The sequence below is a fragment of the Mercenaria mercenaria genome, chromosome 18 (assembly GCF_021730395.1).
Source record: "Mercenaria mercenaria strain notata chromosome 18, MADL_Memer_1, whole genome shotgun sequence".
Lineage (NCBI taxonomy): Eukaryota > Metazoa > Mollusca > Bivalvia > Venerida > Veneridae > Mercenaria > Mercenaria mercenaria.
This window is the reverse complement of record NC_069378.1, coordinates 34,352,304-34,368,386: the sequence shown is the minus strand read 5'-3', so window position 1 is coordinate 34,368,386 and position 16,083 is coordinate 34,352,304. Positions and strand designations below refer to the sequence as shown.

Sequence of the window (16,083 nt, the reverse complement as noted above, 5' to 3'; positions counted from 1 at the left end):
TGCCCATTGTAAAATGCAAATATTTTTGTAACAAAAAACAAAAATTATTTAATTGAACAGGTTTACAAAAATTTGCACACCTCTAAAAGATTTAAGAGGCTCGAATCAAGGAGAAAGCAGCATATATGTAAAAATTACATCAAACTTTTGGAATAGAAAACAGTTAAAATTATAATTACGCCCCAACTATATGTCTAGGCCTATTGCTTTTATACGCGGTTCAAAAACAACCTATGCGAGTATCGATAGAAGTTTGACATGCATGACGTAAAAACATTTCGTCATTTGTTGTGTACATGCATAAAAATGGCCGTTATCAGAGAAAGGTTCTGGATTTCTGCAGTTTAAATAACTGATAGTGCAACAAATACTTACCAAGGAATATTGTTTTATGGTTAAAATATCTTCCAAATTTGTTATACACATTGTGCAAGGTTAGTTGATTATTTTCATGACTTCTTGCCTGCGCAGTTAGACTTGTGTACATAGCTGAACGTGTTTTTGTTCAGCAGGTGCGTTGAAAACGACAACGTTCCACGTATTTTACACATATTTTTAACGGCGACCTCATTTGCGCCATATTACCGGCTTTCACCATAAGTCTTAGATCTAATGTCTAGGATTCCATTGTTTTACAGATATACAATGAAGGGACAGTCCATATATTTAGAGATTTTTCACTATGTAAATTTATAGGCTTATTGTATCCGATCTGATGAAACTGCTGTTTAACGCGAAACCACAGTTCACTTTAAAGTAAACCCTGGGAGAGAAAATCTATCTATCTTTCGTTACTGTCTACAGCAGTACAGGGACGTAAACATCTTAAAATACCAAGGACCCTTCAGGGGCTCAAAACCAGGACCTTGTAATCGGTAGTCAGACACTGTCACCAGGTCAATAAAGGGCTGTCTGTTGGAAGTGGCCTACAATCACTACAGTTCTCACCTTTACTTTTCAGAGCTCACAGCTCTCAAGAATGACACTCCATGACCACCTCATGAGTCCATCAAACCTCCTCATTGCCAGTAAAGTAAACCCAGGGAGAGAAAATACCTACCTTGTGTTAGATCTGTAGGTGGACAATAACCATGTGGCTAAAGGGCTACCCCACAGCAAGGCTGTTGGAAGTGGCCTATATCTCTACTTATAGTACTACCATTACACTTTTCCCCCTTTACTTTTCAGAGCCCACCAGCTCTCCAGAATGACACTTCATGCCCACTGCATGAGTCCGTCAAAAACACTTCTGACACCATTAAAGTAATCACTGGGAGAGAAAATACTGAGGTTCCTACTGGGGCTCCGGACCTTGTGATCAGTAGGCGGACAGTGTAACCATGTCCCAGAAGGGTTAACCCAACAGTAAGGCAGTTGGAAGGGGCCTATAAACCTACTATCGCTACAGCTTATTGGTTACAATACCCCTAGCCACTGCCTAACTGCAAACTGCTATAGCGATAGTATGTCTATAGGCCTCTTTTTACAGTCTTGCTTTTTGATTTACCCCTTTAGCAACATGGTTAGAGTGACAGCTTAAGGATCATGAGCTGCCATATATAGGGATCTGGGATTACCCCATCCAGCTCTTGTTATAAAAATATAATGATACATTTTATTTTTTTCTCATATTCTAAGGGCCTGGGCCTAAGCGATTTTTTTTTATCCCTATAACAGATTAGCCATTTTATAAACAGTATTTTGGTGTAATTTTGTAGGTGGCTCATAATCTCAGGTTTCATGGCAAGGATAACCATTTGTAAGTTGAAATGCGGATCACCATGAAGAATTGATCTCAAAGCTTTGACTTTTACCAAAACAGAATTAATTGATCGTGGATACACCCAATTTTGGTGGGAAGATTACACATGCCATTCATGTCTTAAGTTCTGTTGATACATATTCATCTGATATTTAAGTTTCATGTTTTCAGACATTATTTTGGAAATATTTTTATTTTCTATACTGCAGAAGCGTAATTAGAACAACTGAAAAATGGAAAACTTCGTGTTGTATGAAGAGCTTGGCAGGGGAGATAATTCCATCATATATAAAGGCCGACGTAAAGGTACCATTAACTTTGTGGCCATACACTGCATAGAAAAATGCAAGCGTCCAGAAGTCACAAATACAGTAAGTTAATCATTTGATCTTAATATGATACAGCAAAAGTTTAAATATATTCTGTCAACCTGCTTAAATTGATACAGCAAAAATTTAAATATATTCTGTCAATCTGTAAAGTATCATTCTATGTTGTTTAACAATTTTCATTTTAAAGGAATATTTCAAATACAACAGTTTATCAAAGATTATAATATTTATAGAATGTACTAAGCAGAAACTTGAATTAAAAATAGCATTCTGCTACATTACAAATATTTCACAACCAAACTGATATTCATTGTTAACAATAAATTCTAAGAGTCTTAAGTTTTTGCGAACAAGTTTAATTTATATAAATGACATTTCATAAACAGTAATTATGCATGTAGTTACTTGATTTTCAGGTTCGAATGACCCACGATATACAGCACATCAATGTTGTCAAGTTTTATGAGTGGTATGAGACCAGTAATCATCTGTGGTTGGTTGTTGAACTTTGTACAGGAGGCAGTTTAGAGTACCTGATCTCACAGGACAAGAACCTTCCAGAGAGTTCTGTCAGGAACTTTGGGATAGATCTTGTCACTGGCCTACATTATATCCACTCACTAGGCATTTTGTTCTGTGATTTGAGACCTTCAAAGGTACGTTAGTAAAAATTTATAAGTTGTATATTATTATTTAGTTTTTTAGTGTGGTCAGTTTTGAAAGATGAATTGTTCTTAAACAATACAATTGTTCAAAATTAAACTTAGAAGTTTTTAAAAAAAGTCTTTTAAAGTATATGCAAAGGTTAAGACTATGTTTGTATTTCTAGGGGGAGACATATTGTTTTTGCCTTTGCCGTCTGTTGTCCGTCTGTTTGCATTAAGCTTGTCCGACTTTCACAGGTTAACCACTGGCCGGATTGCAAATTTCGCCCTCCATACAAACAAACATGTCCCTCTTCCGTCCTTAGAATACATCTATAGGGGGAGACAAAAACACCTTCTAGTTTATAACTTGTGATACAATATATTGCACAATATGTAAATCAGTCTAAACAAACCGCCTCGATAGCCTAGTACCGCCTTGATAGCCTAGTGGTAGAGCGTTCGCTTCGAGTGCGGGAGGTCGTGGGTTTGATCCCCGGCCGCGTCATACCAAAGACGTAAAAAATGGTACCAGTGGCTCCCTTGCTTGGCGCTCAGCATTAAAAGGGCAGAAACTGGCCTCTTCTCTCATACCCTCGTGGCCATGGATTCCATCAGGAATGAGGTGTCGAGAGTGATTCATATAAGTTGTAGAACTTCCTTCACAATTGACCTATAAATAAATTATGTATAAACTAATCAAAACAAAATTCTTCATAATATTTAGCCGCATCATGAGAAAACCAACGTAGTGCGTTTGCTACCAGCATGGATCCAGACCAGTCTGCGCATCCATGCAGTCTGGTCAGGATCCATGCCGTTTGCTTTCAAAGCCTATTGCAATTAGAGAAACCGTTAGCGAACAGCATGGATCCTGACCAGACTGCGTGGATGCGCAGGCCGGACTGGATCCATGCTGGTCACAAACACACTATGTTGGTTTTCTCATGGTGCAGCTCATATGTCTTAAAAACAAAATGAAAACATTTTATTTTTAGATTTTACTAGACGGGCCAGGTATTCTAAAGTATGCAGATTTTGGTCTTGCTAAAGTTGAAGGAGAGAACCTGGAGGAATTGTTTCAGAAGTTTTCTGATGCCGGGGAGACTTGGGCCACAGATTCACAGCTTGACGACAGAAGATCCCGAACAGCTGGTTAGTTCATATTCAAATGTTATACAATGTAGTGAAAGAAAAGTTATATGGGTTATGATATACATAAACATGTGAAATTTAAAGGTAAAATTTTTAAAATTGATAAATATGTTTTTGAATCTTCAGTACCACATGCAGTTACATCTAGGGATCTTTGGTAGTAAACTAACAGAAAGGTTTGATTATCAACTTTTGTCTGTTTCATACACGATAGAAGTGAACAAAGCTCAACATTGGCAGTGGAACAAACTTTTGTTGTATCAGTTGAGATTGTAATGTGTTATAAGTGTTATATATGTATCATTTAAGGACACACACATTATATGGCTCCAGAAGTGTTACAGGGTGGTGAACTGACCTTGCTCAGTGATCTATGGTCCCTGGGCTGTGTTATGTATGAGCTGTTCACAGGTATTTTTTGTTCCAAAACAGGAAATTAACATGACCAAAGTTAGCTAACGTTCAGACATTGTAACGAAAATGTTTAAATTTTATACTGAAGAGGTTTCTTGATATTTGTCACTAATTCTGGATTAGAAATGGCAAACTTGCACTGAGACTGAATATTTTAAGTACGTTTATACAAATTGATACTATCTGCTTGATGCTTTCAATAGAGTCTTAAGTACATTCCTTGCCAAAGGGAGTATTGGACTGAAGGTTATAACACTGAGTGGAAACCAGTCCGATAACACCAGCTCTTTTTGGCTGTCTCTGAGCGCAATCTTAAAATTGACCAATGATGTGATCATAAAGATTGCATTCTTAGACCATTTGTTTCTGGTATGAGGTTTGTCTCTAGTATAGTGTTGAACATTGGTGTCTGAGGCTGGTCTCCAAAGTCAGTTTTTTAGCTGTGGACTTTGATATCTAGAGAGGACTGATATTATTCAGGGTTTGAAGGTAGGACTTAATGATTGAGCAACTTACCCACAGCAGTTTTAGCTCAACTATTCAATGTATATATACTCAGCGTCACTGAAAAATTACCACTCTAATGGCACTTATATTTTAAAAATCGCATTGGACTGTGATAAATGCATAACACGACTACATTTTTGACACAGCTGAGACGTCACTGGTGTAAAGATTTGTCAAATTCGATTAACTCCATTTGAGGCACGGGGCCAGCAGTGTCGACATGTACGTATTTTCTATCGCAAATCATTCAACGCACTTGAAAGTTAGTCGACAGACTAAAAGGAATACGTTAAAAAACCCAGAATATCCTTGCTAAGAATGCCACGTTTAAGGCATGATCAACGCCATCAGGCCATTAGCATGGTTGACACCGAACTTTCATGTCGCGAAATTGCACGTCGTATATGCTGTTCTTACCTGACAGTCATGACATGGGTTAGGAGACATGATCAAACAGAGCGCGCACAGGCCATGGAAAAGTGACATCGATATTGTATAAAATAGTAAAGAGGTATATATTAGGTGGTAACTTTTCAGTGACGCTGAGTATATATATATAGAACTATTGTAGTCGTCCATGTGTCAGCATCCTGATTTTGTTAAGTTTTGAATGTAAGCTGGTATCTCAGTATTTGCTAATAGGAATTAATGAAAATTTCATTCTCTGGCTGTGCACATTTTCTATAACTGTATTTCCATTTTTACAAAGTTGTAGTCTTTTTCTGACTTAGTAATTTTTGGTTAAGTTTTATATGTAAGCTGGTTCTTAGGTGTCCACTCATGGATTGAAACTTCACTTGCTTGTTCAATGTGATGATCTGACATGCATAACTCTATTTTGCATTTTTATAAAGTTATGCTACTTATTTGGCACATCAGTTTCTGCCAATGTTTTTGTCTGTATGTTAGTATCTCAGTGACCACTTGTTGGAATGGATTGAAAGCTAATGGTTTTGTTCACTGTGATGAAATGGCATGCATTGCAATGGTCTCATAGCTCTATTTTGCTTTTTCACAAAATTGTGCAACTTTTTCAGCTTAGCAATTTTTTTGTCTAATATCATCAAGCATAGTAAGCTGGGAATGTTCTAGGACTTAAAAATTATTGCCCCCTTTGACCCTATTATGTCAGATTCTATGTTTTCAATATCTAATCTGTTTCAGTGACACAGCATTTAAATAATCCAGCATTGCTGCTCTCCAGCAACACTTAGTGTTTGCATGTTTTCTTGTACTATTCAAGGTTTGATATTTGTTACTTATCTATTTCAAGGTCATCCACCGTTTTTAGCTGAGTCATACCCACAACTTGTAGATAAAATAGCGAACAAGGGCTACGCACCACCAAAAGTAAAAGGTATCTGTTATTTTAAATCATGCACCAAGAATATGTTTTTAAAGGATATTTTCAAGTACCAGTGATTTTATATGCATGAATGGGAATTTTCGCATGAAAAGTAAGCTGAAAAAAAGTCAGTGCATTGTGGAAAGTATATATATATATAAGGGCATAACTTAACTACTGCCACATTTTGAAACAAAGATCAGATTCAATTTCCTTAACAGATTATTCCAACTTAAGTATGTTTTGAAATTCTGTTTTATACTGAAACATTTTTGGTAAGTGACATCATTTCTTACAGGAACAAGATTTTCATCTAAGCCATCGCATGATTTTTTAAGTTTGATTGATGGACTTTTACAGAAAGATCCAGATAAAAGGTAAGCTGGATAATATTTAATTTATTGATTGTCACACCTGATTCAGTGGCCTCTTGTTAGTTGCTCATCACAAAAAAAAGACATTTAGAATGCATTTTAGCAGTCCCACAAAGTTTACAATGGGCATGGACAGAAAGTAGAGCGGGTGTGTGGGGGTAGCAGCCACAAAACACATCCATCACAAAATAAAGTTACCTGTTATAACCTTTAATATTTAAGACATTATTAAGCTACTATTATTATAGGAACGGTTGAAGTGCAAGTGCTATTTACTTTTAGTGGTGATTTTTCTGCCCCCACTGTTTTCCTAAAATTTTCTAAAGGGATGTTGCAAAATGTGTGTAAGTATACTAATGAGTTTCAGAATTTGCCACTATGAAAACTTAAAGGAAATAACACAGAATGTATGTAACTAGAACAATTTATAAAAGTTAGGGCGTGTTGTGAAAGCATCTTTATCAGTTAGGTACAATGTGTGTTGCATGCTACATGTCTTAAAACATAAGGAAAAACACGAATTCTGTGTGTATAAAACAGGCTCGGCTGTTGATGGCTAGTTAGAGCAGCAATTTCAAGGCAAGTGGTATTTCCTTCAAGTAACAGTTGAGAGTGAAATGCTTTATAAAATTTGAATTCATATTTTGTTTTACAGACTTGGTTGGCCAGGTTTAGTCACACATCCATTTTGGGAAGGGAAACTTACAAAACTTGCCAAAGACTTGGTTATGTCACAAGATGTACAGGTATATATATTTGTCTTTGACCTTAAACAAGTCGTGTCATTTTGATACTGGAATATCAGAAGGAAATACTGTTATCATATGGTCTTTACACATACTGAAAACTGAAGTTATTAGGGAAAAATGTTGCAAGAAAAGCATTAAATAGAAGCTATTCCAATGATTTCTTAAAAATCTGAAATGTTTTGTTTATCCTGATGGCATTAATTCTGGATTTGTTAATAAACTATTGCAAATTTGCTGAATTCCAGGGCAGTATGGCAACTACAGCAAGAAGTAGTGTATTTGTGGATGGTACTGGATCGGTACTAGGTAAAGTGAAAACTGTAGAGTTGACAGACAGACAGACAACAAATCTACAGGACACAGAATCTCCATCTAGACCAGGTATATACATATATGAGTTGCATCAAGAGAAAACCAACATGTGCATCCGTGCAGTCTTGTCAGGATCCATGCTGTTTGCTTTCAATGCCTATTGCAATTAGATAAACAGTTAGCGAATGGCATAGATCCTGACCACACTGTGTGGATGTGCAGGCTGGTCTGGATCCATGCTCCTTGCAAATACACTATGTTGGTTTTCTCATGGCGAGGCTCATACATACAAAAACTTTAAAGATATTGTTGTACAGAATAATAGAATTACCAGTAAATCTTTGGTAAATTTCTTTATTTAAGTGAGTAAAAATGGGTTGCGAGCATTGTGGCTCAGGAAGGAACCTAATTTCATCATTGTACTTCCTTTTTCTTCTTTTGTGAGTGTTTTCCTGTAATTAGAAATCACTGCCAAAAGATGTGTGCAAACTAGTCATACATTGAGCAGAGCTATTGCCTATTAATACATTCTAGTATAAAACTGCTAATGTCATTTTTCAAGTAATTTAACAGAACAGTAAATGTGTGTTAACAAGTTGAACATAATTATTGCTGTTAAAACAAATACAGTTTTCATTGTAAAACACAAACCTACTGAGGCACAATTATGCATAAGTAAAACAAATTTAGCTTCTGTTTTGTAGTGTTAATTCATGTTTGTTTCCAGTTAGAACATCTGTAGAGTTCCTCTTCATATGATACAACAGATCCCTTGTGATTCTACAGATGTTATAGTAAATTAAACATATGTTTTCTGTACATTGAAATACAGTATTTTATAATTTCTTTAAAGTTCAAACTGCCTGTCCCGCAAGTAAGCAAATTTTAGGTTCAAAATTTTTGTTATTGGTTATTCCAGGTACGTCAGGAGGTGACTTTCTGCGTCCAAAGACAGCTCCGACAGATGATGGTGGTGCTAGCTTGTTTACACTTAGGTCAGTATATAATAACATTCTGTCAGTTGACTTTTACAGAAATTTCTGTTTAGAATTATATATTGAAGCATAGTGATGACATTGTGTAGAGTCTTAAAATTTAATTTGAATTATTTTTAGTTCTGATATTACAGGTGAGTTTTGAGATTTGCTCACATTTAAACCTGGATCATTGAGATTTGCTCACATTTAAACCTGGATCATTGAGATTTGCTCATATTTAAACCTGGATCATTTAGATATGCTCTAATTTAAACCTGGATCATTTAGATTTGCTCACATTTAAAGCTTGACCATTGACATTTGCTAACGTTTACAGCTTTGTCAGATTTTGTATTTAAACATTCTTAAATTATTTATTGTCATTTCTCAGTGCCAGACCTCATACAGCAGTACCACCTGATGATAGTCTGAGAGTTAACTCCCCTTACAGACAACAGCATTCACCACTGTCTACGAGGGAGCCACTTGGTACAGGGAAAGATACGGCAGAGCTGTCACAGACTAAAAGTGAAATACTAGACCTGATTTATCATCCAACAGACTTTGCTATCTCTTCAATAATAGATAATCCTAAGGTAAAAATTAACAATTTATGTGTGTAGCTAACATAAAAGTGAAGAATTTTGGAAACATAGAAATAGTTTCACTTTTGGCAGTGGCAGTTGTTATATTGATGATGGTATTGAGATGGTCATTACTGATTTTTACCTGATTTTTGGTGTGGAGTATCTGCCTCGGTGCTGACCATTACCAGCATGGATACTCTGCCTACATGTACAGATTTTCTTCAAAGTTTTCCATTATATCACTCACTTTGTATTTCAGATACAGAGGCCAGCCACTGCCAAGTACGATGCTAAGACTTTACCTGTACCACCAATATCTGCAGAAAAATTTGGCAGTCTGCCAGAAAAAGATCAGACAAGACATTTGAAGACTATCTTGGATACTATAAGTGTATCAGAGAAAGGTCCGCCCTCTCAGAAACGTATACAGCTCTACCATTATCTGGTTGCATTGTGCAGTAATACCGGGGTGTCAACTTACCTCATGAAAAACAATGCTGTCAACGTGCTCACCAGGCAGCTGAAGGAAGTCACACATGCTGAAGTGTATGTATGCTTTGTCTGCTCAACATCTATATAGATTACTGTAAAGTCATTAAATTTCGTAGGCATGAAATTTCATGGTTTTGGTCAAAATGGCAATTTCGTTCGGATATGAATTCATGGATTTTAACTTTTGCACATAAAATGAATGGGAATTTTACTTGTTCGTTGGGATTAAATTTCATGGATTGGTTCAACCACGAAATCCATGAAAATTAGACCCCACGATTTCACATTAGTTGTTTTGTTTGGTTTAACATTGCACCGACACAATTATAGGTCATATAGAGACTTTCCAGCTTTGATGGTGTATGAAGACCCAAGGTGCCCCTCAGTGCATTATTTCATTGTGAGTGGGCACCTGGGTAGAATCACTGACCTTGACATTAACTTTATTCATGTTTGAAAGTAATGTCTTGTAAAAAATTATAAGCTTTCAAAATGTGTTGATTTTACCCTATCATAATGAATACATCATTACCCCCCTCCTTTCCAGGAGAGTGAAGATTGCAAGAGTGATAGCTGTAATGGCCAGTAATACAGAATCTCTCGATGAATCAACAAAAGTCTCGGAGGTAATTAGTAGTTAGAATTTCATATAAAAAATGCAATGTAAAAATGTTGTCAGACTTACAGAAAATTAATCAACTGATTGAATAATCCTGCTTACTTTTGTGTAGACATAAGTTAGTGTGTGTAGTATAGTTAAAGTTTAGAGAACAACAAACCTATTTTTGTGAATTTTATTACAGGCATTAACAGGAATCACAGAAATATTCCGAGAAAATATGAAAAACAACAGAATAAAGCAGGGATTGCTTCCTGCACTAGGTGAACTTGTCTATCTCGTTGCTCTACAGGTAATACATATTTTAGGTAACATTTTAATAAGTATATGTAATTGTAATTTGGCAAAGGTGAACTTTAAAACTTGTATATTAGCTAAAATGCTAAGGATACAAATGATGAACCTTTATATTATTTATTTCATGTTTAAGAGTTCTTTTTTTCACATACAATGTTTAGTATTTCACTGTCATATGGTTTCGACAAGGTCACCATAGACCAGTTAAGAGGATTTCCTAAGGCTGTATGAACAGATAGATTTACCTTCTTTATAATGATGTAATCAAAGTGTATTCAGAAATCTTTACTTGCTTCTTTTTACATGTTTTTTTTTCTATAAGTGCAGCGGTTGACATCAGACTTTACAATTCCTTACCAACATGTTAGTACATTTAAGTTTAAGAAAACCCTTTTCAATTTAGATAGATAAGTTTCAGTTTAAATGCCACCATTTCAGGAAGAGCAACAGAGCAGTAGTGTTGACAACTGGAACATTCCATCCATGACATTTGCTGTTATCTGTAGAAGTTGTAGAGATGGGGTAAGCTTTGTCCTTTTTGAATTTTTATTGAAATACAGTCCAACTTCATTTGCACTAAATTGGGTTGTTTTAACACCTCCAGTAAAGTCCAGTCCCTGCAAGATTCCTTATAATATACAAATTATTCTGCCTCAAATTGTTTGAACATAGATAGGTACCTCCTTTAAACTGTTAAAATGGGTGCATACTAGAAAGATACTGACTGAATGGCGAACAGTGCAGGTCATGATCAGACTGCAGGGATGTGCTGGCTGATCATGATCAACACTGGACACAAAGGCAGAATCAATTGTGTTCAGCATGATAAGGGTTAAACAGTATACAAGTGAATAAAAAACTATTTATGATTGACTTCTGAAGCTTTATGCTGTTCTATATTGAATTTCATAAAACGTTTGTCTTTGCTAGAATTGTGTTCTCTTAAAACAGTCTGTTTTTTAGGAAGATGTATGCTACTTTTAGAATTTGTTTGACTTTTACCTTCTTTATGGAAATATTGTTTTACTGATGTGTTTTAGTTGGGTTGTTTTGAATTTAAAGCATAAATATGATAGAGTCAGAAATTGTTACGTTTTTGTAAGAATGTAAGATTTTTGTTTTAGGAGGACAGTGTGATCAACCATATAGCTGCCAAAATAGTGGAGAATGTTGCCACAACAAAAGGTCAGATAGCACAGAAAATGGTGACAACAGAAATGGCACAGTCATTATGGTTTATCTTCAAACATTCTACATTAGATGCACTCAGAATAACAGCTCTGTCTGTAAGTTACCCGACCATGATCTGACACCACTTGCTCTTGCTTGTAATATCTTTGATACATGTATATTCTTCCTTTGCTTTGATGTTATATCAGATATTCTGTGTAGATATGTAAGATATTTAAGTTTGTTTTACTTTAAAATCATTGATTTTCATGGGTGGGGGGAGGGGAGGGGGGTGGGGGGAGCGGGTGGAGCTGATTTTGTAGAATTTGTGGTTGTGTTACAGTGACATTAATATTAAATCCATACAAAGATAATATCTGTGCATTTTCTCCTTATTGAACATCTTTTGTGTTTCTGAGTAACTTTTTAGAATACTTACTCTGGCTTATGACTGTTTCTGAGTGATTTCATGGAGCACTGGCTCTAGCTTGTGAATGTTTCTGAGTGGCTTCATGGAGCATTGACTGTTTTGTTAGTGTTTCTTAGTGTATTCACAGAGCATTGATTTTGGTCTGTTAGTATTTCTGAGTGGTTTCTCAAAGAACTGACTCTGAATTGTGAGTCTTTCTGAGTGACCATGGAGCACTGACTCGATATTGAATAAGGAAGTCATAAGTTCAAATTAGAATACAATACTTACACAAGTTTTGGAATGGATATTGCCTTTACTTTATCTAGGTGTTCCTCATAGCAATATTTTAAATGATGATATCTCAGACTGTGTTGTTTATAACTTAATCCTGCATATGTAAAAAAAGTATGAAATTTCTATTATTCAAATGATAAAATTTAGAAATTTATGAAAGGTTGCAGTTACTTACTATTTCAGGCACTGCATAGAATCACAAGACACAATCCACAGGTGTTCCAGTCTGTTATTGACACTGTTGGTCTATCCACACTGCTGTCAGCATTGTCATTTGGCATCACAAAAATTCAGCAGTCCATAGTTACCATGTTTGGAGCATTAATTGTATCTGGAGCATCGTTAAATAGGCTTACACAAGATAAGGTTTGGACAGTTTAAATTCTTTGATTTTTTGTTTTTGTTTTGTTCCTAAAGAAAGATTAATCATACGGTGTAAAAATGATTCTACAAAACTATTTTATAAGATTTTACTCATTATATATTTTTTTTTTGCAGTTGAAACTTTCTTAAGCCACTGAAAGAGAGGCTATGAAACTATTTTTAAGGTAAATATCAAAAGACCACTTAAGGAGAGGTTTAAATTCTGTGAATAGAATGTGACATTAGTTGCAACAATTTTTCGTCTAATACAGAAATCTGTTTTGAAAATCATAGATAAAATTTACAGTATTCCTCTTTATACTTCACAGGATTTTCTGCAGAAGATCTTACGTCTGTTAGAGAGTCCATCGACTGTGATCAGAGGGAAAGCATTTGTTGTGATACATGAACTGGCAAAGAATAATCATGAGATCCTATTGTCTAGCTGTCAGTACAGGTAATTTAAATAGAGACAGCTTCTAGAGAAATCTGTTTTAAAATGCCATTGTCTCCTTACTACTTAAAGTTCTTGTGTCAGACTTGCTGTGACATAATCAAGAAAGGATATTTTTGCCTTGCTACATCTAAATAATTTTTGTTTCTATAGTCATCAAAAGAGATATTGAATCTGAATAGTATTTACAATTCTCGACCTGGCTTGGTTAGTCTTCTTAGACACAAAGTGTTCAAGGTGATTGTTAACACTTGTAGTGGTCACAATTTTAAACCAATTTTAATGAAATATGATCAGAATGATTGTCTCAATTAAATCTCGGACAAGTCATGTACAGGGTGTTTTAAGGTCAGAAGCTGGGTTGCTTGATTAAGTAATACAAAAATGTTGTTAAAACTATAGAAGCCATATTTTCTACCTTATCTTCATGAATCATAGTCTATGTGTTTGTTTTACAATATAAAAATTTAGATAAAGTTAGAGACTAGCTTTTCTGAGGCTAAAAACAGGGTCATTTGCTCAACTCAAAGAAGAACCTTGTTAACACTATAGGGGCTGTATTTTCTACCTGATCACCTTAAAATTGTTAGAATGCTTGTCTTTATCGTTGTCTTACTGATGTTCCACCAGAGGGTACTTAAGTTTGTTAGAACTAGATCAGATGAGATTAAACAGGGCCTTCTTGGCCCTTTTGTTTTGGTAAACAGTTTCAGCAAGACAGACATATCTTATATGGTCAGCTACACAGTAAATATATTTGATATGGCTACAGGGAAAAATAAAATGTTTTGACATAATTGACATGAATATTTTTGGCACTGCATGAGTTTTTCATGTAAATTCAGATTGGTAATGTATTTGGAGAGGGACAGTAGACGACAGACACCAAGAGACACCAAAGTGGACCCTGGAGAAATTGAATATTTAAACAGATGTTTAGACTTGTTGATCAACTATATCTCAGACGCTGTCCCAAAGATTATGGGTAAGTTTTCTCAGGATAAAAGTAATTGTATTAAATGAAAATGCTTGTTTTTTTTTACCAATTCTTATTTCGTTTGTGGTAAACAGAAAGATTTAAATCTGAAATTTGATTGAAAAGCAGTTGATTGATAATTTCTTTAAAACTGTTTGTTATTAATCCCCCGCCGTGGCGGAGGGATTATAGGAATGGTCTGCATCCGTCCTTCCGTCCGTCTTTCCATCCGTCCTTCCGTCCGTCTTTCCATCTGTCCTTCCGTCCGTCCTTCCGTCCGTAACAAAATCGTGTCCGGTCCATATCTCCTAAACCCCTTGAAGGATTTTCATGAAACTTGGGTCAAATGATCACCTCATCAAGACGATGTGCAGAACCAATGAGTCAGCCTTGTCGGTTCAAGGTCAAGGTCACAACTCAAGGTCAAAGGTTTGAGCCTGCCATTTTGTATCCGCTCTATATCTCCTAAACCCCTTGAAGGAATTTTATAAAACTTGGGTCAAGTGATCACCTCATCAAGACGATGTGCAGAACCCATGAGTCAGTCATGCCGGCTCAAGGTCAAGGTCACAACTTAGGGTCAAAGGTTTGAACCTCCCATTTTGTGTCCGCTCTATATCTCCTAAACCCCTTGAAGGATTTTCATCAAACTTGGGTCAAACGATCACCTTATCAAGGCGATGTGCAGAACTTATGAGTCAGCCATGTCGGCTCAAGGTCAAGGTCACAACTGAAGGTCAAAGGTTTGAGCCTTCCATTTCTTGTCCGCTCTATATCTCCTAAACCCCTTGAAGGAATTTTATAAAACTTGGGTCAAATGATTACCTCATCAGAACGATGTGCAGAAATTATGAGTCAACCATGCCAGCTCAAAGTCAAGGTCACAACTAGGGGTCGAAGGTTTGAGCCTTCCATTTGGTGTCCACTCTGTATCTCCTTAACCTCTTGAAGGATTTTCATCAAACTTGGGTCAAATGATCACCTTATCAAGAACTCATGAGTCAGCCATGTCAACTCAAGGTCAAGGTCACAACTGAAGGTCAAAGGTTTCAGCTCTGTATCTCCTAAACCCCTTGAAGGATTTTCATGAAACTTTGGTCAAATGATCACCTCATCAAGACGTTGTGCAGAATTCATGAGTCAGCCATGTCAGTTCAAGGTCAAGGTCACAGCTAAAATCAAAGGTTTTACCCTTTCACTATCCATAGCAGTGGCGGGGAATTTAGCTGTCTTTCAGACTGCCTTGTTATAAATAGGCTGTCAGCTGTGCATTTGCTCTAGCCAGGAAGATACAACTACATGTATATACATTTTTGTAGAAATTATCAAAATGAGGAATACTTGCCAAGATCACACATTTAATTTAGAGTAAATTTTAAATGTATGATAAGCTAAAAGGGATATGCATAAGTCTTTTGAAATACAGCCAAATGTAATGTATGTTATTATCATTGTTGTTATTATAAAATTACAGGAGAAGTACTGTCAGCATTAGATTCCGTTGCTGGACGTAAACATCCAAATACAGTACAGGCCAAACAACTCAAGAGTTCTCTCCCTTTAGTGCATATTTTCCTCCATCTTGTAACCAGTCAGGTATGGCATGTTATTGGTTTGAAGTAAATTTACTCTTAAATAGGTCAGATATTGTAATGTAGCGGGTGTAATCTACAGAGATAGTGGGTTGTGTCTGTTACAAATCTTACTTCTTCAACTTCCTTTAATACAACACAACACAATGGAAGTGATGACGTAAACATCACATACAGTATAGCACAAACCAGACCTTAAATATAGATGCGCGTAATTCCTGACCATCATACATTCATGATTTATTATAATGCAAAA

At 35.9% G+C, this 16,083-nt stretch overlaps 1 protein-coding gene across 2 annotated transcripts in view; it reads left to right on the top strand.

Annotated features, from left to right (window-relative positions):
• LOC123537916 (serine/threonine-protein kinase ULK4-like) overlaps positions 1–16,083 on the top strand; it is a 35,186-nt gene that overhangs the window by 1,103 nt on the left and 18,000 nt on the right. For both annotated transcript variants that reach the window (XM_053530703.1, XM_053530702.1), the window contains exons 2-20: positions 1,972–2,133; positions 2,511–2,750; positions 3,737–3,893; positions 4,203–4,304; positions 6,088–6,171; positions 6,458–6,536; positions 7,189–7,279; positions 7,528–7,663; positions 8,514–8,589; positions 8,963–9,167; positions 9,418–9,704; positions 10,198–10,276; positions 10,454–10,561; positions 11,005–11,088; positions 11,691–11,852; positions 12,626–12,808; positions 13,135–13,262; positions 14,105–14,244; positions 15,710–15,831. In XM_053530703.1, the coding sequence (XP_053386678.1) occupies positions 1,996–2,133; positions 2,511–2,750; positions 3,737–3,893; positions 4,203–4,304; positions 6,088–6,171; positions 6,458–6,536; positions 7,189–7,279; positions 7,528–7,663; positions 8,514–8,589; positions 8,963–9,167; positions 9,418–9,704; positions 10,198–10,276; positions 10,454–10,561; positions 11,005–11,088; positions 11,691–11,852; positions 12,626–12,808; positions 13,135–13,262; positions 14,105–14,244; positions 15,710–15,831 (2,601 nt within the window). In that variant the 5' untranslated portion in view covers positions 1,972–1,995. The remainder of the gene's footprint in view (positions 1–1,971; positions 2,134–2,510; positions 2,751–3,736; positions 3,894–4,202; positions 4,305–6,087; positions 6,172–6,457; positions 6,537–7,188; positions 7,280–7,527; positions 7,664–8,513; positions 8,590–8,962; positions 9,168–9,417; positions 9,705–10,197; positions 10,277–10,453; positions 10,562–11,004; positions 11,089–11,690; positions 11,853–12,625; positions 12,809–13,134; positions 13,263–14,104; positions 14,245–15,709; positions 15,832–16,083) is intronic.